At 51.2% G+C, this 23,215-nt stretch overlaps 6 protein-coding genes across 6 annotated transcripts; 3 read left to right on the top strand and 3 right to left on the bottom strand.

Moving 5' to 3' along the window:
* Positions 1-966: 966 nt before the first annotated feature.
* On the top strand, positions 967-3,696 carry HOO65_040163 (GAS2 domain containing protein; the record flags this gene model as incomplete). The annotated part of the gene is made up of 1 exon (XM_071000591.1): positions 967-3,696. One exon carries the CDS (start codon positions 967-969, stop codon positions 3,694-3,696), a length of 2,730 nt encoding a protein of 909 aa, XP_070859006.1.
* Positions 3,697-5,556: 1,860 nt separating this feature from the next.
* On the bottom strand, positions 5,557-8,895 carry HOO65_040162 (malic enzyme; the record flags this gene model as incomplete). The annotated part of the gene is made up of 3 exons (XM_071002533.1): positions 5,557-6,780; positions 6,868-7,670; positions 8,715-8,895. The coding sequence occupies 3 exons, from the start codon at positions 8,893-8,895 to the stop codon at positions 5,557-5,559; spliced, it is 2,208 nt and encodes a 735-aa protein (XP_070859005.1).
* Positions 8,896-14,116: 5,221 nt separating this feature from the next.
* Positions 14,117-16,331, bottom strand: HOO65_040161 (uncharacterized protein; the record flags this gene model as incomplete). Its single annotated transcript, XM_071002645.1, has 3 exons — positions 14,117-16,084; positions 16,146-16,218; positions 16,318-16,331. 3 exons carry the CDS (start codon positions 16,329-16,331, stop codon positions 14,117-14,119), a joined length of 2,055 nt encoding a protein of 684 aa, XP_070859004.1.
* Positions 16,332-16,656: 325 nt separating this feature from the next.
* Positions 16,657-19,569, top strand: HOO65_040160 (putative U3 small nucleolar RNA-associated protein 13; the record flags this gene model as incomplete). The annotated part of the gene is made up of 3 exons (XM_071002565.1): positions 16,657-16,833; positions 16,920-16,947; positions 17,012-19,569. 3 exons carry the CDS (start codon positions 16,657-16,659, stop codon positions 19,567-19,569), a joined length of 2,763 nt encoding a protein of 920 aa, XP_070859003.1.
* Positions 19,570-19,978: 409 nt separating this feature from the next.
* HOO65_040159 (putative mRNA-splicing protein ubp10) lies at positions 19,979-21,577 on the top strand (the record flags this gene model as incomplete). The annotated part of the gene is made up of 1 exon (XM_071000590.1): positions 19,979-21,577. One exon carries the CDS (start codon positions 19,979-19,981, stop codon positions 21,575-21,577), a length of 1,599 nt encoding a protein of 532 aa, XP_070859002.1.
* Positions 21,578-21,902: 325 nt separating this feature from the next.
* On the bottom strand, positions 21,903-22,921 carry HOO65_040158 (Protein rds1; the record flags this gene model as incomplete). The annotated part of the gene is made up of 2 exons (XM_071002946.1): positions 21,903-22,695; positions 22,761-22,921. The coding sequence occupies 2 exons, from the start codon at positions 22,919-22,921 to the stop codon at positions 21,903-21,905; spliced, it is 954 nt and encodes a 317-aa protein (XP_070859001.1).
* Between the last annotated feature and the right edge of the window lie 294 nt (positions 22,922-23,215).

The following is a 23,215-nucleotide window of genomic DNA, read 5'->3' as shown; positions in this document are numbered from 1 at the left end:
TTGTTCGGCGAAGACGCCCTTGCATTTGCCATCTGTTCGTTTATATTGCTTGCATAATTCTAGTGAGGGAGCTAGCGAAGATAATCAGAGCTTCTGGGTAGCGCGTGCCGGGGCCAGCCTGATGATATTTCTATTATCAAGCTGTCTCTGACAACGATTCCCCAAGTAGCTACTTGGATAGCGAACCTTTCCTTGTTATTTCTTCTTCCTCTTCTTCCTCGGCGCTGTTTTCGCTGGGCTCTCCTCGTTTCTGCCTTGCCAATTTTGCTTACTGTTGTCACACAAATATCGGTTATCTCTGGGGGTGGACCATGAAGATCAGCTGAACACAAGCAGGCCTTTCTCGTCTCCTTTTTGCTGCGCTCTGATTTTCGCTTTTTTTTTTTTTTTCTCATTTGCCTCATTTCTGCTGCGCTCTACTTTCATCTCGTCGCTTCTCTTCAATGCCATAGACTTGAGACACTGAGATCCGAGACCCGAGACAACATCAGGCCATCCATATTTTCGTCCAAGCTAGGCCACAGCCTGTTTGCTACCGGAGCCGAAATAGGGACTCATCGTCATGGAACACCCACCTTGATGCGATTCTGATCCTGTCTCCGTCTGTCATTGATCGCAATTTCAACTTTAGCCTCTCTTGTCCTTCAGCTATTGCCCCCTTCACATAGTCTGCATTCCAGTCTCTTCTATCATCATCCCTTTTGTCTTCTATCTGGTTTTTCTATTTCTCTTCTCTTCGCTTCGGCCTCTGCCTAATCCTGACCATTCGCTCCCTTCGTTCGCTTTGCTATCAATTTTAAACCTCAGTCCCGTGATAATTGATCTTTCCTCATCCTGTCTTTTGTTTTTACTACGGCCAACATCTTCGCCATCTAGCTTCGACTATCCAACTGCCATTTACATGTTAATCTAATCGACAAATACCCTCCCCGATCTCTCGCCACGCAATAAAAATCTATCGCCAAAATGGAGCGGCATCTCGTCATGCCGACTCCAGCTCAGCAGCTGATGCCTCATAGAAGACAATTTGTAACGTCTTCTCCAACCCGCCGCAGTATGGGCAGCACTGGCGATGACCTCCTTTTTCGCCTGGCACCTACATGTGCGGTTGATTCCCTTCTTGATCCCTACGGAACTCTCAAAGCTTGCCTCGAGCTCGCTACCCGATCCGAACTTGATTTTGCAATGGATGTCGCTCTTGCTTCTAGGTCAATATATGACTGGTTGGATGAGGTTATGGACTGGCCTTGGCCCTTGCCATCGAAAAACTCTAATGGCTTCGCAATTTTCCCCAGCGGTCTCAGATCCCTTCAAGAATGTGCTTCTCTAGAGTCTGCTGCCAAGATGGAAAATTGCTATGTAGGCTGCTTACCCGCAAAAGACGTTATTGCCTATGAAAACCGTATAGACGAGATTTTGCAGGAACTTGACGAACTCGCCCTGGACGAGATCAAGTCCCAGGTCCTTCTAGAGCATTTTGCGCCTGTCTCAAGCCCGGACAGCCCGTTTTCCCCTCTCTCCACGAATACCACGACCAGCCAATTTCATCGCCTTTCCGGTTATGCCGCAGTTCTTGCCGCAATTGTTCTGCAGGCCCTTCCTCCGTTATCGCGCTTAACGCGCTTATTGGGTTTATGGTCTCTTAGATTGGCAGTCCTCCGACGGGTACCTGCTTTCTTTACATCTCTCCATGGTGCTGAGATTGCCCTTCGATCTGCCTGGAATGCAATTGGCATGACATCTCAGTGTCTTCCTCCCGAGACTCCGAAAACCCCACTCCATGTAAATACTAGCCTTTCCCGATCCGACTTTTTAGTAATGAAGTCTGTAGTTGAACATAAAGTCTCAGTTCCAGGCTACTTACTCGATTACATGCTGGACCAGCTAGAGGGTCTCGATGATACTCTTCCTGATAAATGGCTCTCGCAGGTTGAGACGGTGGAACAGGATTATGCAGAGTGGGTTTTTGCCTGCGAGAAGAAGATACGCCAAGCAGAATATGGCAAAATTGCCCAAGAACATGCGCGGCAAAAAGCTGCCCTCAATTCTACTCAGGTTTCTTCTACTAATAGCTCGCCTCTCCCATCTCTTCGTGTCACGGACGTGGGAACGCACAACAGTCGCTCTGTGTCCATGGCAACCATTTCTTCTGAAGGAGATGGCGAATTGAGTCTCATTGATCTGCCTGAGGAGGTTGGCGGGTCTTCCACGGCCCTCGCCCTGGATTCCTCCATAAATGTTGGTCGTGATGTAGGCCTTGCGCCTTCTGGACATGAGGATGCCGACTTTTTGTCATTGGTTGAAGGGGGCCGAATCACACTTCGGCGTGGCAGCTATTCTTCTTCTGATGAGGCACAGGCCGGTCACGTCATTACTGACAGTCCAATTCGCTTGGAGTCCAGTGTTATCCTTCAGTCGTCACCTGCTTTACCGCCCATGAAAGCCTACAAACCCGATATGGATGATACCTTCACCCTTGAAAGCTCGCCTGTGCCCCCCATGCGCACTACTACCCGTACTATACGCGCCAAGTCAGTTCCTTCTCGTGATGCGCTGCCTTCTAGTTCTGGATTAAACAGCAGCATGATGCTGGACCAATCAATATTGGACGAGTCATTTGTCAAGGATCTTGAGGTTACCAAAACTATCAAGGGACCTACTATGCCTGCTTCGTCTGATGAACAGTTCCAACAGCAAATCAGCGAAATCTTGGAACATATCCCTGCCAGAATCACTTTGTCTTCGGAGCCCAAAAAGCCCATCGACCTGAACCCTCCCGACCTAAACCTTCCTAAATTACGCAAGAAAATGTCTCGTGATCCTGGTCTCCGTTCCTTGTCTAGTCTTTCGTCGCGTTCGCAGACGCCATCATTTACTCTTGCTCCTGCTGAGCGCAACTCGCGTGCAAGACGCCTTGGTCAACAAGAGATCAAGGTTTACCATCTTTCACGCTCGACTGGCGAAGCCCCAATCAAACTGTTTATCCGGCTCGTTGGAGGGAACGGTGAGCGTGTCATGGTTCGTGTTGGAGGCGGCTGGGCGGATCTTGGCGAATACCTTAGAGAATACGCTTCTCACCATGGACGTCGTTCTGGCGCTCAAATCCAGGTCCACGGCTTGAACTCCAATGGAACAGCCTCCCGCCACCCTGCCACTTCGAGTCCTCCCAGCCGACCTCATAGCGCTATGGAATACTCTCCCATGACCCCTACTCACGGTGTTGGTCGACGTCCACGCAAGTATTCGATGGCCGCAGATCATCCTCCCCTCCCACGTATCCCCTCTGCCTATTCTAGCAACCACCCCAATGCCAACCCCTCCGATGCTAATCCTCCCACCATCCCGGCCGGCTCACGCTCTAGCTCTGGTAGCTACGAAGCCAACGGTAGTCCCATTGCGCCTGCCGCTGTGCCAGGTCGTCCGATGCTTGGCCTTGCCGGCCCGAAGGCGAAACAGATGCCTATGACCGAGGAAAACCAGGCATGGGTCAAAAGCGTCACTGACCGTGTGCGCATTGCTAGTGGCGAGTTCCGGGCGGTTGCGTCTAGTGATGGGCCTGCGGCTGCGGGTAATAGTGCTAGCACTACTACAGGCAAAAGCGCTGCTACGAGTGCTGCAGCCCCCGAAGTGGGAAATGGGCGCTTTGGCGAGATGGGCAAGGTTGGCGGAACCAAGAGACTTTTCCGGCGCGGCTAGAAGACCGGCACGGTGATTTTCTGAGGTTCCTGATACGTTTGCATTATGTTGTGGTCCAAGACATTGTCTTGGCTCTTTATTTACCTTTTTCATTTTTCCATTTTTTCCCTTTGTCTTTTGGGTCCCCTGGCTTTAGTGCCTTATTGGATTGGCATTTAAGCAATTTATCATTTTGATTTCTTTTGTCTTGTATCCGCTCGCTTTCTTTGCTCACATCTATCCCCTCATCTTCTTGTTCATTTCATTTTTTTGGCTATTTCCTTTGTTCAGTCCTCTCTATGCCGATCTGAGACTTTTCTTATCTTTTGGTCTTGATTCTGCTTGGTTATCTGCTTTTCTTCATACCACTCTCGTTTTGGCTTTTTGTTGGCGTCGTTCTTTCAAGAGCATCTGTCTTGCCATGCTCCGTTTTTTTTTCCGGTTTTCTCTGGGTTTAGAGCTTTTTAGTTCACTCGCGTCTTTTATCTCGTACATTTATACCAATACTAGCACGTCTTGTTTTTTGTCTTGTCCATCTTGGCATCTGCTGAATTATAGCAGCTCCTTGTTCATCTATCGTGGTAGAAGGTTTGTGTTAGGGCTCAACTGGCTGCTATATTGCGTAATGCTACTACTATTTCGCACGCCGGTAGAGCTGTTGGTCGGCCATCTCAAGTGGTGTCTATTATCTTGTTTGGAACTTCACTTCTGAAAGCAAATTCAGTGCTGATTCAATTTTGCAAGATAGCTAGAACTAGAGAGGGACCGAGACTCGGCGTGTAACTCCAGCTATGTTGATTCCTATACATAGGGTAGTCTATTGCGTGCGACTCAGCATCTGCTCATGAAGCCCACGTCTATTAGCACAGACGAGGGATCAAAACCCGAGATTTTCTCGGCAACTTGGGCTTTGCACAGCTGGGAGGGAATGTGGGCGTTCTGTTCTGTCTGGCCTTATCGCCTCTATTTTTTATTTGGCTAGTTGTCAGCCTTCTATGTCGTCACCACTGATCCTGGTTTGCGATCTGTCCCACGGCATGTGCACAAGGTCGTGTGGATCCGCACGTCTTCTGTGACGTGTGATCCTGCCATTGAGCTGGCCATGAATAAGGTTGTTTGGCTTAGGGTTGCGCGTAATTAAATAGCAGCAGGTTTTTCTTTTGTCACGCTGTTATGTATCCTCCACTGTTTTCTACAAACATCTCCCATCTTCTCGCTATTCCTTCGTCTAGCACCAGCGTTTGTTCTCCGTCCAGGAGCCTCTGAGACTTTAGTCCCAGGCGGGACCAGCCAAGCAGGAATCAAGCACGCAGCAAACAATAAGCAGCAAGCAAGGGGAGACGAGATGAAAGGAATGAGTGAAGGGAATCAATGCTAAGTGGTACCATGAATAAGGGTATCTGCTGTACGACCCTGTTTTGCATTTACCCACCTGCGCTTACCCGAGATCTCCTCTTGTCCGGATCGGGTGCCACCGGGTAGATGGATGAAGCCAGGTTACCGGACCAGTCGTCTTTCTTAGGCTAGCCTAATTTTATTCGAATATATCACCACCATAGATAGCCACTACAGCCCCGGTCAAACAAGGACAGACGATTATTGCAAAAAAAAAAAAGGGATTTCTTTATGTATTCAATAGCCGTGCAAATTGAAGAAAACAAAACAAAAACTATAAGACTTCTTGTGAATACAAGAGAACAAACCAGAACCAAAAGTCTATGTCGCGATAAAATGAACAACTTGAAGGGCGAAAAGGAAAAGATAAAAAAAAAGTGGTATCAAGAGGGAGAGCACACGCGTGCTTTTCGGTGTGTCTGTGTGCGAGAAAACGAAAAGAATTTAGACGACGTCGTCACTGGTCACCCGCTCCACAAGTCCCCTCTATAGGTGGCTCTCGCCAAAACTGGTGGGGTTGTAGATCTTGCTCTCAATGTAGGCGGTCAGGGAAACATCACCCCATTCCTCGAACTCGGCCCACTGAGCCTCGGGCAGCTCTGACACGCCGTCTCTGCGGGCCGCCTTCATCACCTCGCGCGCCACTACAATGCTAGCATCACGCACCCGCTCAATCTCGGGGTAGATCAGACCCTTGTGGATTTCGTCGGCGTTCAGCGACTCAGACAGAGCAGCAGCAGCCGTGTAGATCATGTCGTCGGTGACCTTTGAGGCCTTGGCCAGGATGGCTCCGAGGCCGATACCAGGGAACACATAGACGTTGTTGCCCTGGTTGGGGTGGTAAGTAATGACATTGTCGTTGGCCGTCTTGACAGAGAACGACGAGAAGGGGGAGCCCGAGGCAAAGATGACAGTGCCATCGGTCCAGTTCACGGCCTGCTCAAAGGTGCACTCAGCCTTGGTCAGGGGGTTGCTGAGGGGGAAAAGGATGGGGCGGCGGCCCTTGCCACCGGCATCAACCGACTTCTTGAGGGCACGCACGACGCTCTCGGTAAACACACCAAAGGTGGCGGTCAGACCAACCAAAGCAGTCGGCTGCACGTACTCAATGACCTCCTCCAGGGTGCGGTACTGCTGGCCCTCGTTGTCGGTACGGGCAAAGTATACCTTGTGAGAAGCCAGCTTGTCACCGCGGTCCTTGGTAACCAGGCCCTTGGTGTCAACCAGCCAGAACTTGTCACGGGCCTCGGCTTCTGTCAGGCCGCGGCGAGTGTAGTACTCAACCAGCTGCTTGGCAACACCAACACCAGCTGAGCCAGCGCCCATGAACACCAGACGCTGCTCCTCGATAGGAACGCCAGATAGGTTCACAGCACCAATGTAGCCGCCGAGGACAACGGCACCAGTGCCTTGGATGTCGTCATTGAAGCATTTGTACGAGTCGCGGTAGCGATCAAGGTAGTTGAAGGCCTTCTCGCTCTCAAAGTCCTCAAACTGGACGACCATTTCAGGATACACCTCCCTGGCAGCCTCCATAAATTCATCCATGAAGTCTTGTTGCACCTGGACTGAAGGGCGCTTCTCACGCATGCCCAGATAGAAAGGGTCCTTCAGGTTGGTCTCGTTGTTGGTACCACAGTCCAGGACAATAGGCAGAGTCTTGGAGGGGTGGATACCAGCAGCGGCGGTGTAAAGAGACAGCTTGCCAATCTGTTAAGGTGGCAAGAAGGGTGTGTTAGCCAGGGCTAACTAGCGAAACAGTCATCGACTATTAAAGGTAGAGTGAATAATACTTACAGAAATACCAACACCGTTGACACCCAAGTCGCCCAGACCCAGAATACGCGAGCCGTCAGTGACAACGCAAATTTCGGGGTTAGGGTAGGGCCAGTTCTTGAGAATGGTGCGGATGCTCTTGCGCTGCTTGATGCTGATGTACAGAGCCTCAGGGCGGGTGTACAGGGTAGAGTACTGCAGGCACACATCACCAATGGTGGGCGTGTAGACCAGAGGCATCAACTCACGGACGTGGTTCATCAGAAGACGGTAGAACAAATCAACATTTTGATCCTTAATGCTAGACAGGTACAGGTACTTGTCGATAGGGGTCTGGCGGGTATGAATCATCTTCATGGCACGAGCGCACTGAGTGGAGAGGCTCTCCATGGTGTGGGGAATAAGACCAGTGAGGTTTTTGTTGATGCGCTCTTCAGGGGTGAAAGAGAGGCCTTGGCCTAGAATTAGCTTACGATCAGACATGGCGAGGGGAGATTGGCTGTCACTGGAGGGAAATGACATGGTAGAAGAGGGGGATGATGACAAAGGAGGTGGTGTGGGCGGGAACATAGACGACGAAATAGTAGCGGCGGCAGCAGCGGGAGGACGAGAATGAACAGCAGAGGAGGAAATGAAGCGGGAGGATGAGTAGGATAGTGATAGGGCTGGGGATGGCAAGGTGGAAGGATTGGAGAGGTGGCGAAGAAGACCAAGACGGCGAGACATTGGAGTTAAAGGGGAGCTAAAGCGCGGGCTAAGGCCAGGCTTTATATAAATATGAGATGGGGCAAGTGCGTGATGTTGAGTGTATGCTATACTATGTACTGTGTGATGTAGTGCAGTACAAGACCCGGCAGCAGGGACAAGCGCGATATGGCAGGCCCACCCAAAGAGGCAAAAGGTCACAAGATGAGACTTTTTTTTTTTTTTTAATTTTTTGCTTGACTTGGCTGTGAGGTTGGGGAAGAAATTGGAGCAAGCAAGCGTGCTTTTGGGGGGAAGAGAAAGGGGGATAGGCGTAGATGGAGAGAAAGACCGAAGATGAGGGCCCAGGAGAGAAGACACAGGGCAGAGAGATGAGGAAGCGGTGGAAGTGGAAGAGCTGAAGGGTGTAAACTGATGTGTGTAGCACGGCAACCAAGGTAGCTATGGGGGGAAGCGAACCGGACGACCAAGTATTTATGTGCGCTTGCACAAGACAAGTCTTAGTGGCGTGTTTCTTTTTTTTTTTTTTTCTAATTTTTTTTCCTTGACTTGCGCGACCGGCAACCTGAGTCGAGCACTGAGACGGTGGTAACAGTCCGGTTACAAAAGAGAAGAGGCCAAGCCAAGGCTAGAGGATAAGAGGATCACCAAGTATAGGAAGGGAAGGGCACTCTGACTCTGCAGCCAGCGTGGGCATGGACTGACGAGACCCACTTTGAAAGGACGGGACTAGAACGAAGGGCCACGACAAGGGAAATAAAAATAAAGACATCGAGCCACGATGGGCATAGGGCAGGAGCAGGAAGCGGTGACTTCTTTGGAAGCAAGCATGTAGTGTTTGTTGTATGTAGTTGCAGATAGGAAGGTTGCTGGGAAGGAAGGCTGACTGGGCTAGGGAAGAAACGGGTGTGAGCGGACTAGGGAGGGGGGTGTAGATTTGACAGCAGTCTTGAAGACAATCTGATCTCTAGCCTAGCCGGCCTGCACTATTGCCTATCCATGGCTATGTGCTAGCTGCTCCTGGACACTAAAGCCCATAGCAGCGAGCCACAGCAAATGGCCAGAAGGCGCAATACAGTCAAAGCAAAGAGGAAGGCAAAAAAGAAGAAAAAGGGAAAAAGGGAAAAAAGGAAAAACAGGACAAAGAGACGCAATTGGCTTACCCTTGTTCCACACAGGCTCGCGCAGAATCTGATATCCAGAGGCTTCAGCCTCCGTACTGTACTGAGTCACATTGGCCTGCTGCACCTCAGGGAAGGTAGCTTGCACGTAGCCCTTGAACTGGTCCAACGAAGACATTTGCATGGCCTGTTCGATAGCAGAAACGTTGGTGAACGACGACATTGTGGCTTGATTAGTAGTGGAATCGTGCGCGGTTAAGGCTGGCGCGCGAGAAGACGGCAGAGACGGCGAGGACGATGATAACGAAGGGGAAGAAGGACCAGGCACGAACTGGGAATCTGGGGCTGAGGCGACGTCTGTGGTAGAGGCAGACAGACAAGGAGAGTGAGACCGGGGCGTAGAAATGTTAGAGGTTGATGAGGCACTGAAAGAGCACGAAGCCATTTGACTGTGACTCTGACTGCAAGTTGGGCAAAAAAAAAAAAAGAAAAAAATATAAGGCGAATGATATAGAGGATAACGAAGATAGAGGAAAGGACGCAGAAACCAGCAGAGGGGAGCCTAGCAAGACGGGCTGTATTTATGTGAGAAAATCCACGGGTGCAAAAAGAAGGGGGTACTTCCAAAAGGGCAGGAGGGGGAAATAGCTACGAAGTGAACACCCGGTAATAGCAAGGAGGCGGGACTCTGATTTTGGCAACAGCCAAAGAGAGAAGAGAAAAAGAAATAAAACGAACGAACAAAGCAATTAATTGCCAGACACTCAAGACAGCACAGCACAGCACAGCACAGCACAGCAAATGAGACTGCTGCTGCACCTGCCTGATAGATACCAAATACACGCTGTGGAATAGCGGGAGGGTGGAGAAGAGGAAGCGGAAGCGGCAATTCACTTCAACAAAGCCGTAGAAGCGACCAAAAAGGACGCCATATTCCCCACGAGGCAACTGCCCTCTGCAAACTCCCAGCCAACGCACGCCTCAACAATTTCATCAGAAAATTTTGCAATTCATCGCGACAGTAATGGAAGCTGCCTACTCCGTTTCACAACAACGAGGCTTTTTTTTTTGTCTCGCCAACAATCTCGTGATTACCAGCAGGCAGGAAAGAGCAAAAGGACAGTAATGCCAACAAAATGTATACATGGAGTACCGCAGTACTGCAGAACTTCCCCATCTAACCTCCAACTCTGCTGTAAGTCCATGTGAAGTCGGACCCCTAGCAACAACAACGCCTATGCATTCTTCATTCTCTCGTACCGGGTACTTTTCGTGTACTTTGCAGGGTCTGCGCTCGCTTAGACTGGCCTTCCTACACGCCCCCCCCTTGAACACCCTCGACAAAAACAACGACACGAGCAGCAGCAAACCTCAGAAACAGACATCGCAGCCGCTTCTTGCTTCATTTCTACAGAGAAAGTGAAACAAGCAACCTCGCGAGGGCTAGAGGGCTATGTGCGCGCAAGACCGTTGCAAATGCCCGGAAAAGCTTGGTATTGTCTAATCGGCTTCTGTGTGTAGCTGTCCTTGTGTCGCCGTGTCCCATCATGGCAGAGAAGCCAACACACACACATACATACATACATACATACACACATACACACATACATACACACATACATACACCCCCCCCCCCCTAGCCACAAGCACTCGAGGCTCGGACCTTCCCTCCGCACTCTTACAAGCATGTGCTGTAGTTTCAGGCCTTCGTTTTCACGCAGTGTCGTGTCCGAAAGATGACCGCAAAACCCAGGCTGAAGTTTCCCAGCTACACACAGAGCACTACACATCGTCGCGATTGCCTGTATAATACGAACGTCTTCGAATTCCGCATGCGCCTTGTCTACAAGACACAGGCTGGACTCGCGCTTTCATTGGCTCTAGGAACGCCCCGAGTTGATGCTGCTTCCCACCCGTGCTGGCTCCCAACACCCCTGCCACAGAGCACAATGCCTACATCAAAAAGCAGTCCGATGTCTCCCAGCTCCCTGTGCTCCCCGAAGCAAGAATACTTGGGCTGCCTTGCTTCGCAGCCCACCGCCCGCTGCTCGTCCCCTCCCAGCTCCACAGTTCCATTCAAAAACAGTGTATCATACAACATGAAACCCAAAGCTTCACGGGCTGTTATCAAACAGTCAGGAAAAGAAGAGAAAAAAAAAGAAAAAAAAGGGAAAAAAAAAAGGAAGAAAAAACCCCCCCCCATCCGCCCCAACTTCTCGCCTCCCCCAATAGTAGCCCGGAATCGCCAGGTAACCAATACTTTCGCGTGCATCAGCCACATCGTCTGTTCCGGTCTATTATCTTGCTACGCAATTCACGACAGGCACCTACGAGCAGCTGACTGAGCCGCTACAGGGATGCAACCAACGCCTTATTCAACACAGACGCCCCGCCCCACCCCTTCAGGTCCTTGAGGCTTCCTCGGTTCTGTTAGTATGCGGCCCTCCCTTGATAGCTCCTCTTAGCCCATCTCGAGCCAATGTCAATGTGTGGTAAGTGCGGTAGCAATCTGCTGCTGACCGCGAGATCTTGAAATGCAATCCTCTTATCAATAAGTAGACAGACAGGCCATAGATATGGGCACTGGAGATGGATGGCCGCATGATACGAAAGATCCCGTTGCCACCCACAACAATAGCAACAATGCTTCCATAGCAGCGCATGGAACTATCTGCTTACAGAGCCAAAGAACGAACGAGAACAAAGGAAAAAAAGACAAAAATCCCACCCCGCGTCCTTTCTTTTCTGCCCTTCTCACATGTCTGCCGTCCTATTGCGGCCGCCCAGCTTCCAGACCCAAGAGGAAGGCGCAAGCACCCTTGGATGGGCCAGGAAAAGTAAGCCCGCTTATTCGCGTTTCCGTCTCTGGAGGAAGAGAAGAGAGTAAACACGCTTCTCTTTCCTCCTTTTCTCTCTTCCTCTCTCGCTCTCCGTCTGGCTCTCTGCTATCTTTCCTTCGCTCTCCCACTTCTCTGTCGTCTCAGAGGTCCCACTCTCTGCGTTTACACCTTCCCTTTCACCGCTCCAGAGCTTGCTTGCCCTTCGCTCTCGGACCCTTTCCACACAAGGCAGGTGTAAACATGCGGCTTACATATACTTTCTCTCTTGTTCTCCATCTTACTCAACCACCCAGTAACCAAGACTATTATGGCTTGTCTCATTGGCTGTTGACTGTGGTTTGGCAGCATGGGTCCTGGAAACTAGTCCCTAGCCTCCAAGACGCCATGTCTAAGTGTACGAGCCGGTGGTTGGATATGGGGCCTCTATTTGCAGTTTCCTCCACGAGGCAATAAGAAACAGACACAAAGCAGCGGCCGTCCAGTCTGGGTAAAGGAGAAAAGTGCTATGCTATCCCTTTTGCCTTGTTATGCCTGCCCATAATCACACCTAGCGGCTTCCCTCTTAGCCTACAGATGCTGGGCAGCCAGCTTCCGATTGTGGAAAGACACCGAGACCAAGGTCCGTATTGGATATACACATGTACATGTGCGTACAGTACAGTACAGTACACACAGTCATATATATGCTGTGCCATCCTCAACTCGCAGGTCCTAGAGCGGCTGCGGGGGTCCGAAATGAAGGACATCGGCCTTTTTGGAGGTCGTCCATGCCATTGATCTATTGGAGGATGCCTGTTCCGATTGTCTCCGGTCGCTTCTCTAATATTTTCTTTTTTTCGTCTCCCCCTGCTGTCTTTTGTTTTCGTTTTGCGCAACAAAATCAAATCGTGTATGCCTACTTGGTCAACCAGACGGCATATCAAGCAACTCCAATATTGAAAGCCCGGCCGGCAATGCCAAGTAAATAGAAAAGGAAAAGAGAGGTCTAGAAAAGCACGCGACATCTCCCGATCCCTGTCCAGCCTTTGCTCCAGAGAGGAAGCTTTCATCCCTGCCGCGAAATAGCAAGCATGGATTTCCCGTTCCTCCTTCTCCACCTCTACTTTTTGCCTCTATTTCCCATTCCTTGATTTGCAACATCCCTTCTTTTCCAATGTCTTCTCCAACCTTTTTGTTCGCTCCCTCGCCAGCTCCTGATCTGTGCGTTAGTACTTACTTCCTTAAAACATACTGCTAAAGAGAAGGACCAGAAAAGAGGGAGAAGAAACCAGGAAAATCTCTGTGTTCCCCCCGGGCGTATCCGAAGCTCGTGTCTATATTCTTTTATTTCCTCACGTCGCCCAGCTGCAACTATAATTTTGGTGTACCGTTCTAATGACAAATTTTGTGTTCTCCGATCGTATCTTGCTGGGGGGGGGGGTAATTTCCTTTTTCTCTGTTTCCGCTATTACTCGGGACAGGCAGGACCAGCGGTGTACGTCCAACGCTACTGAGCGCTTTTAGCCTCTTGTCCAATAAACCCTCTACCCTATCGAACATCGGAAAACCCCGGGTCGGAGCCTCTGCCCGAAGGTCTGGGAGGGTGCCGTCTAGTCTTTTTTTTTTTTCCGTTGCTTCCAAATTAGGATACTAACATCCCCTGCGTTTTGACAGCTTAAAGCCAGAAACAGTAGCGACGCCCCCCCCCCCCCCTGCCTTCCCCCTTTGAAACGGGAGAGACTTTTTCCTTTTCCCTTTCCCAGGAAGAACGCTTCACCAACCAGAGCTGTTGCCCTGCCAGGAAGGCAGCAAGGGTGTGGCGGATGGCAGTTGCCTTGCTTGCCTGCTTGCCTTGCTTGGCTAGGCTAGTTAGGAGTCGCTGCTTTCCTGCCCTTTTGTCGGTGAGGTGCAGCAGCACAGTAGAATTAAATCGCCTGGATGGTTAGGCCTCAGTCGCAGTAGGTATGCATCAAACTGCCCCCCCCCTGACGCCCCCTGGTGAAAAAAAAAAAAAAAAAAAAAAGCGCACAAGTATATATGTGCATTTCATTCATTGTGCCACATGGGTCCTCGACGGCAGGCTCTACGCATTGAAGTGGAAAAGTGGACACGATTTACATCAAAACGCTCTTGCCTCCTTGGGCCGAAGTGGTGTGACTTGGTTGCCATCGTGAGCTTTCGTCCACATGATTTGGTGCTTGTATGCCACCTATCACCATCAGAACATATAATGAGGCCGCCAGTTTGCGTTTTTATTTTCATTTTCCCCCTTTGTGAGAACTACTCCCTTTACGTCCGGTCCTTCCTTGTAGAAAACTCACTGATTCGGTCAATCATATGCGTTAGCTGACTCGTATTATGTTTGATGCCTGGGAAAGACATGTCTCATACGATTACTCGGTATTAGACCATGTGCAATAAAGTGAGGTGAGGTCAGGTGAGGAGGTCAAGGGAAGGCCTGCATTGAAACAATGCATAGCCAACCTCAACAGGATAAGGGTTCATCATGACCGGGGTAGTATTCATCTAACCCTAAAAAAAATCAAGGACGTCACCATCACCTAACAAGAAGAAGAAATAGCCCAAGAACGTCCGAGTATAAGCCAAGCAACGCTCATCTCCTTTCTATATATAGTGGAAAATATAATGATACCACTTCACAGAACAATCGGGAGAAGACTCGCACCACTCCTTCATCGTGTAGTGCATCTGGCGACCAATAAGGGTAAAGATGGCCCAAACGTCGCCCATGGCAATCAAATGCGTCAGCTCAAGGTTGAGAATGTTGCTGATTGTTGAGAATGTTACGTCAGCCGTCAGGCGCAAAGCTCCAATTGAGTGTCCGGCAGCCAGCATACTCGCAGCGGCAACTGGATGGGCCGCCATGTAGCTGCCCGCAAGGTACCGGAGCGTCACAAACTCAAGCGGCAGCATGACAATATTAGAGACAAAGTTAGTCAGGATCTTGCAGGCCATAAAGTGTGGCTGAGTAGACAGCAGGGTAACGAGATATATCGGCGTGGACACGAGGACGTGACCATCATTAATAGGCGTCGGGCGCAACTCGGCAGACCATGGGCCGCTTGCTGTTGCGGCTTCATTAGAGTCAGATGGTTCCACATCAAAGCTAATAAGAGGCCCGGTGATTACATCTGCCTCATCTTCGTCGGATCCATACTCGTCGTCTTCGGACTGACTAGGTGGATCGGGAACAGGCCGTGGGGGAGTAGAGGAGTGTTGCTGCTGTGGCGTATGATCGTGTGTGGATGCTACATCAGAAGCATCAAGATAATTAGGGGTTGCGTTTGGCGAAGACGGCGTGGCTGGGCCAGAATTTTCGTTGTAGTTTAGGGATTGCGGCGACATAGCGGCAGAAGTATTTGTATTGCTGTTATTGTGTGCATCGGTGTAGATGGCTTGGCCGTTGGGAGAGAGCGGGGACGAAGGAACGGAAGGAGAAGCATGTTCCGCGGGGTCCATGTCAGGCCCTACCAAGGAATCATTTCGTTGGAGCGTGGTCGTAGGCCTCCCTTCCCGCGGGGGATCGTTTGCGGGGGCAGGATTATGGCTGAACTCTGAAGCAGAAAATCCAACCTGTGGAGCCGTGTTGGGTTCAGAAGCCGCCGCCGGGCTGGACTCTGAGTAGTATGGAGGAGGATTGTTCTCTTCAGACACGCCAGGCGCAGATGGGATGGGCGCCGAATCCTCCATTTCACCGGAGGAGTGCTCTTCTACAGAGAAAGCCAAGACATGGGGGATTCCGGACGTTTGGGGTGTAGGTAGAAAGTTGCGGAAAAAGTTAGAAAGAAAGTCATGGACGCGAGATTCCATAGAAACCCAAGTAGCATAGGCCAGAATTGGTGCAATTGTTAGTAGGGCTTGGCCAGCCCATCGTGCAAGTGACGCAGTGGTGAAATCCGAAGGGAGGGGGGGAGGTGGCGGAATAGGCGATACAGAAGACCACGGAACGTAGAACAGGGGGTTAGGTAGCCAGTAGCCTTGGATGAGGCCGACGCGTTGGAGGATAACATGGATTTGTGTGTGAAAACTGAGCCAGGTCCACAGCCTGATAGCCCATGGCCGGTAGTGACGAAGTGATGAAAACGACAAAGGGTTGTTCGTTGGAAGCTGGAGCCACTGGCGTTCGAGCAGTTTGAAGGCTAGTGTGGTCGGAAGACCGGCAAGGAGCAGTTTTCCACAGGGGCTTCCTGGCTCTAAGTGAGCGCCCTTGACGAGCTCATGCAGAGGGTGCCTCCCCAAGTTTCTCCAAACGAGGAGGCGATCGCGAAGACCGTTCATGCACCAGAGACCAGCATTGATAGCCGTGAAACTAACCCGATGCATGCGGTAGCCCACTGTAGCCTCGTAAGTGGCGTACTCCTTCTGAGGCAGGGCCTCACTTATGGCGGGACTAGAGTCATGCTCGGCAACGCCAATGACATGCATGACCTCATTATGGGAGCGGATGGTGCGGCGGTTCAGCTCGCGACTAAGGTTATTGATAGGACGGCCGCGACTATCGTAACTTTGATTGCGCAAGGTTACGGGGCGTTCACCAGTTCCAACGACTACGTCATAATATGGAGAGCGACCCTGAAGAAGAGGCAATATTAGATGAGAGAAAGTGTTTTCGTTTGGAATTGGCCGAACTTACTAAGCCAGCGGCCGTCAACGGCTCAAGCATGCCCATATCTGGGCTTTGGGGTGCCTGGCGGAGTGACGCGAGGCTGAGGCGGAACAGGAGGTAGTAGCAGTGTGTAGTAGATGCAGTGTTTTTAGAGAATGTAGGACCATGGGGAGAAAAAACAATGCCGGCTCAGATTTACATCTTCAGCGGCATGTTGATGTTTGCTACGTTAGATGAAGTCTGAAGGAGATATCCGTCTTATGAAGCTGTCTCTAGAGAGGCCAAAGCGGGAAGTTTAAGTATATAACAAATCCCAGCTTAACCCCAGAAACAAACAGGCCCCACTTAAAAAGAAGCCAGTGCCAGGGTTATGTGATAAGATAAACTCGCATCCTTATCGATAATGAATTTCCAGCTTTGAATGGAAAAAATCTTGGCCGCCAAATTATCACGACAGAAAACACCAAGCGAGAAGTTCCATTGCTTTTGGCCTTGCAACCTCCGCGACCGCAAGTTCAGCACACAAATATTTAGAGCCATGGCGACCAAGCAGCCACTCAAAACGACCTTTGACGTCGACAAGGTGCTGCAGCCCATCTTCACAGGCGGTGCTGTAGCCATTGACGATGATGCCCGCATTCTAGCAACAGTGCTAGAGGAGGATGTGGTGTTGACAGACCCTTCGACGGGGCAGAATTTGGCACGGATTGAGGGTGTAAGTTGCGGCGGACAAGCATTACTTTTGTGACCATGCGACTGCATCTGCTAGAGAGCATCTGCTGACAGAACTCTTGCTGATAGGATACCGAGTCTGTGTCTACCATTGCATGTAAGATCTACACTTCTCTCTCACTTACCTAGTCTACCTAGCTGACGAAACGGTAATTTTGCAGTAACCCCCTCTGGCTCGCATCTTATAATCTGCTCGCGATCGCTCTCTATGCATATTTACGCCCTTAAGCGCTCTCCCGACAACATCAACAAAATCGTGGCCACACGTCTGCGCACCGTCAAGCCACACACAACACCAATAAACGTGGTGGCCGTGGATAAAACCGGCACGCTGCTTGCCACTGGTGGCACCGACGGCATCATCAAGGTGTGGGACATTACCAAGGGCTTTGTGACACACACTTTCCGCGGACCTAGCGGCCTAGTGACCGCACTGCACTTTTTCGAAGTCGTTGGCCGCGCAGCCGAGAATAGTCAGAAGAAAAGCAAGAAAGCCAACAACAAGAAATCTACCGCCGATAACGAGAGCAATGCCGACGCCAATGTTGTGCGATTCAGGCTGGCATCGGGTAGCCAAGATGGCAAGATCCGCATCTGGGATCTGCACAAACGCAGTGTTGCTGCCAGCTTGGACTCACACGTGTCTGACGTCACGGCCATCGACTTTTGCCCCGAACAACAAACTATTGTATCGGCATCACGTGACAAAACGATTATCTGGTGGGACACACGCTCGTGGAAGCAGCGCAAGGTGGTGCCATGCCTGGAACTGATTGAGGCTGCCGGCTTCGTGGATGGTGGCCGACTAACATACTGCGCCGGATCCAAGGGCAACCTGCGCATCTTTGACACTGATACTGGTGTCGAGTACACGCCCGAGCAGGAGGAAAAAATGGAGAATGAGGCTGTTGTCCGAGGTGTCTACAGACCGTCGCTTCCTTTCATTATCTGCTCGCTTTCTGACCACACCATCTGCCTATTCAAGAATCCCTCCAAGGACGACATGGGAGCCCTCAGTCAAGAGCCAGTCCCCTTCCGCAGAATATCGGGAACCCACGACGAAATCATTGATTTAGGATACTTGCTCCCGGACCACTCTATGCTGGCACTGGCTACAAACTCTGAAGACATCCGGATAGTGTCAGTTAAGGATTCTTCCAAGGCTGCCTCGGATGAAGGGTCTTCCTGGATGGACAGCAGCGATCCCTACTTTGGCCAGGATGTTGCTCTTCTGCACGGCCACGAAGATATTATCATCACTCTAGACATTGACTGGTCAGGCCACTGGGTAGCCACCGGTGCCAAGGACAACACAGCCAGATTATGGCGGGTGGACCCTGCTAACAACTCGTATGAATGCTACGCTGTGTTCTCGGGTCATGCTGAGTCGATCGGTGCCGTTGGTCTGCCCAAGGGCGTGCCTCAGGAGACCTCGGCCGCCTATAAGGACCCTCTCAACCATCCGCCTGCCTTTTTGATCACAGGATCGCAAGACCAGACTGTCAAGCGCTGGGATATACCACGCCAGAAGCCTGATGTTGGCAGCAGCAGCAAGCCGCTAAGGGCTGCATACACGCGCAAGGCTCACGACAAGGACATCAACGCTATTGATGTGCACCACACTAATCAGTTGTTTGGCTCGGCTTCGCAGGACAAGACCGTCAAGATCTGGTCGGTGCAAGACGGCGAAGTGCAGGGCATTCTCAAGGGCCACAAGCGTGGTGTATGGACGGTGCGTTTTGCTCCGCCCAAGATGCCATCTGTGTTGGGTGAGGAGGGCTCAGTGGCTGGCAGAGGCCTGGTGATGACGGGTAGTGGTGACAAGACCATCAAGCTGTGGAATCTGACCGACTACTCATGCATTCGCACAATGGAAGGCCATTCGCATAGTATCCTCAAGGTGGCATGGCTTAACGTGCCCAAGACCGAGAGCGCGCAAAAGAAGATCCTCGTGGCGAGTGCGGGTGGCGATGGTCTAGTCAAGGTGTGGGATGCCAACACGGGCGAAACAGAGTGCACATTAGACAACCACGAGGACCGCGTTTGGGCTCTAGCCGTCAATCCTGACACCAACACACTGGTATCAGGCAGTGGCGACTCGACTGTGACATTCTGGAAGGACACAACGGTGGAGACGCAGACCAAGGCATCACAGGCCGCACTACAGCTCATTGAGCAGGAACAGGAACTCGAGAACCATATCCATGCTGGCTCATACCGCGAGGCTATCACACTCGCCCTGCAACTCAATCATCCTGGCCGGCTGTTAAGCCTGTTCACCAAAGTCACCTCATCTGCCACTCCTGATGCTGACAGCCTCAGCGGTCTGGTTGCTGTTGACGAGGTCTTGGCCTCTTTGTCTGATGAGCAGTTATTCATGCTGCTGCAACGGCTACGCGACTGGAATACCAATGGCCGTACAGCACCTGTTGCCCAACGTATCCTCTGGGCCCTGCTCAAAAGCTATCCGGCTTCCAAATTTGCGAATCTGTCAGTCCGTGGGGCACGTGGCCAGAAGTCGCTGCGCGAAGTGCTAGATGCGCTTAAGGCGTACTCCGAGAGACACTACAAGCGTATTGAAGAGCTGGTAGATGAGAGTTACCTGGTAGAGTACACGCTTTACGAAATGAACTCGTTGATGCCGGCATTGGAGGAGGCCATGGACGACAAAACTGAGGCGGAGGAGTCTGGAGACGATGGGGACATTATCATGACTTAACTGGGAATCACATACTACTTTGGAGTTTCGTTGCCTCTTTTTTTTTTTTTTTACCTTTGCAGGATAGCTAAAATATACGTGCATGCACTTTGGATGAAGATGAGAGACAACAAGGTTTAGATGAGGCCAAGATTTGACGTTGAGACGAGACAATGCGTAGTATGTATGTAGACTTTTGGTCTAGTGATACAAATTTAACAAGGCTGAAAGACAAGGCTGAATATATTTTCTTCGTCGAATTAGGTTGGGCAGGGCTTCGGCTTCAGCTCCAGCTCTAGCTCCAGCTCCAGCTTTAGCTCTAGACTAGCCATAGCCTCAAGTTTGTGTGCCACCAAAACTCCCTCGAGCTCAGTCTCGATGTGCATGAACACCACCACAAATACGCAAAAGAAAAGAAATGGATGCAAAAATGCCTGGCAAGCGCAATGCCGACGAGGCTCTCCTAGAAGATCTCAGCGGTGTCATGTCACCTGCCTCAAAACGGTCCCGACTTGATTCGCACGAGTTCCAACCCGAAGAAAGCGTAGCACCGCCGACACCAAGCGCAGTAACAGATAACAGCAATGACGAGGCCAACGATGACGAGCCCATGGATACAGCCCCGCTACGCCAATCAGCGCCGACCGCTGGCTACGACGACCTCTACTTGGATACAATTAATCGCAACGTTCTCGACTTCGATTTCGAGAAGTTATGCAGCGTGACGCTTTCAAATATCAACGTCTATGCGTGCCTCGTATGCGGAAAGTACTTCCAGGGCCGCGGGCCCAAGTCACACGCCTACTTCCATGCGCTTGATGAGGACCACCATGTCTTCATCAACATGCGCACGCAAAAGGTTTATGTCCTTCCTGAGGGCTACGAGGTGACCAGCAAGTCTCTCGACGATATTAAGTTCGTGTCTAGCCCGCATTACCAGCGCTCAGAGGTGGCAATGCTAGATCGCAAGCCAGCCACGTCGTGGACGTACGGCGGCGACAAGGCATACACGCCTGGCTTCGTGGGCATGAATAATATCAAGCAGAATGATTACGTCAACGTGGTCGTGCAGGCGCTATCACACGTGCCCCCGCTGCGCAATTTCTTCCTTCTTGAAGACGTCTGTCGCCGTAGTGAGCTGGTGCAGCGTTATAGTCTACTAGTTCGCAAGATTTGGAACCCACGTGCCTTCAAGGCCCATGTATCGCCACACGAGCTCCTGCAGGAGATTGCTCTGCGCAGCAACAAACGCTTCACGCAAACCACCCAGGCTGACCCTGTCGAGTTCATGTCCTGGTTTCTAAATAACCTCCACCTCGGCTTGGGCGGCAGCAAAACGAAGCCTGGCTCGTCGGTCGTGCAGCAGGCCTTTCAGGGCCGCGTCAAGGTCGAGTCACAGGCCATTTCAGCCCGCGCCGACGCTAGCGATCGACTACGCTTTGAGGAGGCAGCCGAGGTCAAGATGGATATTGTGCGCTTCCTACTACTGACACTCGATCTACCACCGGCGCCGCTATTCCAGGACGAGCTGGAAAAGAACATCATCCCACAGGTGCCACTTACCACGATCCTGAAAAAGTACAATGGCGTCATGGCGCAGGAGCAACTGGCCCATCGCAAGCGCTACCGCCTACTACACCCGCTGCCACCATACCTCATCTTCCACATCAAGCGCTTTTCACAGAACAAATTTGTCAGCGAGCGCAATCCTACCATTGTCACTTTTGAGGAGCAGGGGCTTGATGTCTCGCCATTTGTTGAGCCGGATGCCACCCACCCGCCCAGCAAGCCGATCTACTATGACTTGGTAGCCAATATCGTGCACGAAGCAGTGCGTGCCAAGGACGATGTGGCCGACTCGGGTGAAGAAATGAAGACATGGAAGGTCCAGGTCAAAGACCGTGGGCGAGGCGAGTGGACTGTTTGCCAGGACCTGTTTGTCGACAAAGTCCAGAGTGAGTTGCTATTCTCGGGCGAGTCGTATCTACAGATATGGGAGAGGCGACGAGAGCCAGCCAAGCAGAGATAGCACCAGTGAGCTAGTCGGGTAGACAGACGGGGATGAGGATATGATACCAACAGCGCTAAAAATTTCATGTTGTATCTTGTGATAATATACTACTATAGAGGAACAGAGTCACAATGGCATTAGCTCATGTCCCCCCACCCCCTTCTACTCCATCCCTTGAAACCAGCCTGTCTTCCTAGCGCCAGGTTTTTGCTTGATTGCTGTGTGCAAACAGACAGGCCCAAGTATGATCACCAAAGTTTCTGTTTCACCAAACTAAAACAAACGTCTTATTATTAGTAGCTATAATTTTCCCATCATAAAACCCTTATTAATTTCATAAACCCTAGTTGACCAAGATGAACGTCGGTCCAGCCACGACACTCGTTTCATTTACAACGCCTGTCAATGGCGCAGAATTCACCAGCGACACATAGGTCACACCAGCTACGCCCTGAGGCACTGCGCAGCTGTTTGTAGCCGCGTCAAATGGCGCGAAGACTGAGCCGCCCGGCGTGACACCACCCGATGTAAATGCACAATGAGTTGCCCCTGTAGCATCGGCCGGCTTCAGCGTCAACTTGGTGCCGGCAGGGGCCGGTGTACCTGCTGCAGGGTCAGTGACGCTCAGTGCTGAAAATGGCGTGATGGCTAGGTTCGAGCCCTCGGGACACGAGGTGATGAACGGCGCGGCTAGGGTGAACACCATGCGTGGTGTTAGAGGCGCATCGAACGCCTGCGGAACGGCAACCAGCTGGGCAGCAGTGCGAATGAAGGTCTGGTGCCGTGCCTCGGTCGTGAGGATTGACCCGGCTGCTGTCAGGATGTTGCTACTCGAGACAAGGCTGGCCGCACCGAGATATGCTGACACGCCAACATTTTCAAGCACAGCAGCCACCACCACCATGCTTTTGGCATCAGTAAAGCCAAAGTTGTATGTGCATGGCTGCACAGGCGTGATTCCACCCTGAGCTAGCGAGCCCTGCAGAAAGGAAGCATGTGAGAATTCGCTTGTGGGCAGGGCAAGCAGGTCGGTCAGCTGCTTGTCGTTGAGGCCAAGGGCGGTAAAGTCGGCGGGCGGGAATTTCTTGAAGCCTTCCTGGTAGAAGGTGGCTTCGAGCCATTCAAGGGTGAGAGCGCTAGAGTGGGAGAGGCTGTTAGTAGCTGAACCTAGAAAAAAGAGACCCATGAAAGCGCAGCTTACAATTGCAAAATATCATTGTCCGTCAGGCCGGCTGCTTCGGCTTCTTTGTTCTGGCGCTTGCCAAGCTCGAGCATATGTAGCTCTCGTGGGGTCAGTTTGGGCAGAGCTGGGAGGGCTGAGGCCACCGACACAAGGGCAAGAGCGACAAAAGCGGGCTTCATGGTATAAAAGATGGTAAAGGACAGGAAGAGCGTCACCGGGACGTGGAAGTGAGTGGATGGGTATATTAGTGCAGAGAAATGAGCGGCGTAATAGCAGGAAGCAGACCAGTGCTTGGGGACTGAGGCAGGAATTAGATTAAAAAAAAAGGGACAGAAATTAATGTCCAGTTATTAAAAACAAAAAGTAATAATAAAAAAGAGCTAGATACCAGACCGTAGGAAGAAGAGGACGAGGAAGAAAAGAAAGGACAAGCAAGCCAGACAGATAAAAAGAGCAGTGAGACGTGAGTATGA

This window comes from Ceratocystis lukuohia (genome assembly GCF_044167205.1).
Source record: "Ceratocystis lukuohia strain C4212 chromosome Unknown Supercontig4_pilon, whole genome shotgun sequence".
NCBI lineage: Eukaryota > Fungi > Ascomycota > Sordariomycetes > Microascales > Ceratocystidaceae > Ceratocystis > Ceratocystis lukuohia.
This window is presented reverse-complemented; position numbering and strand designations above follow the sequence as displayed.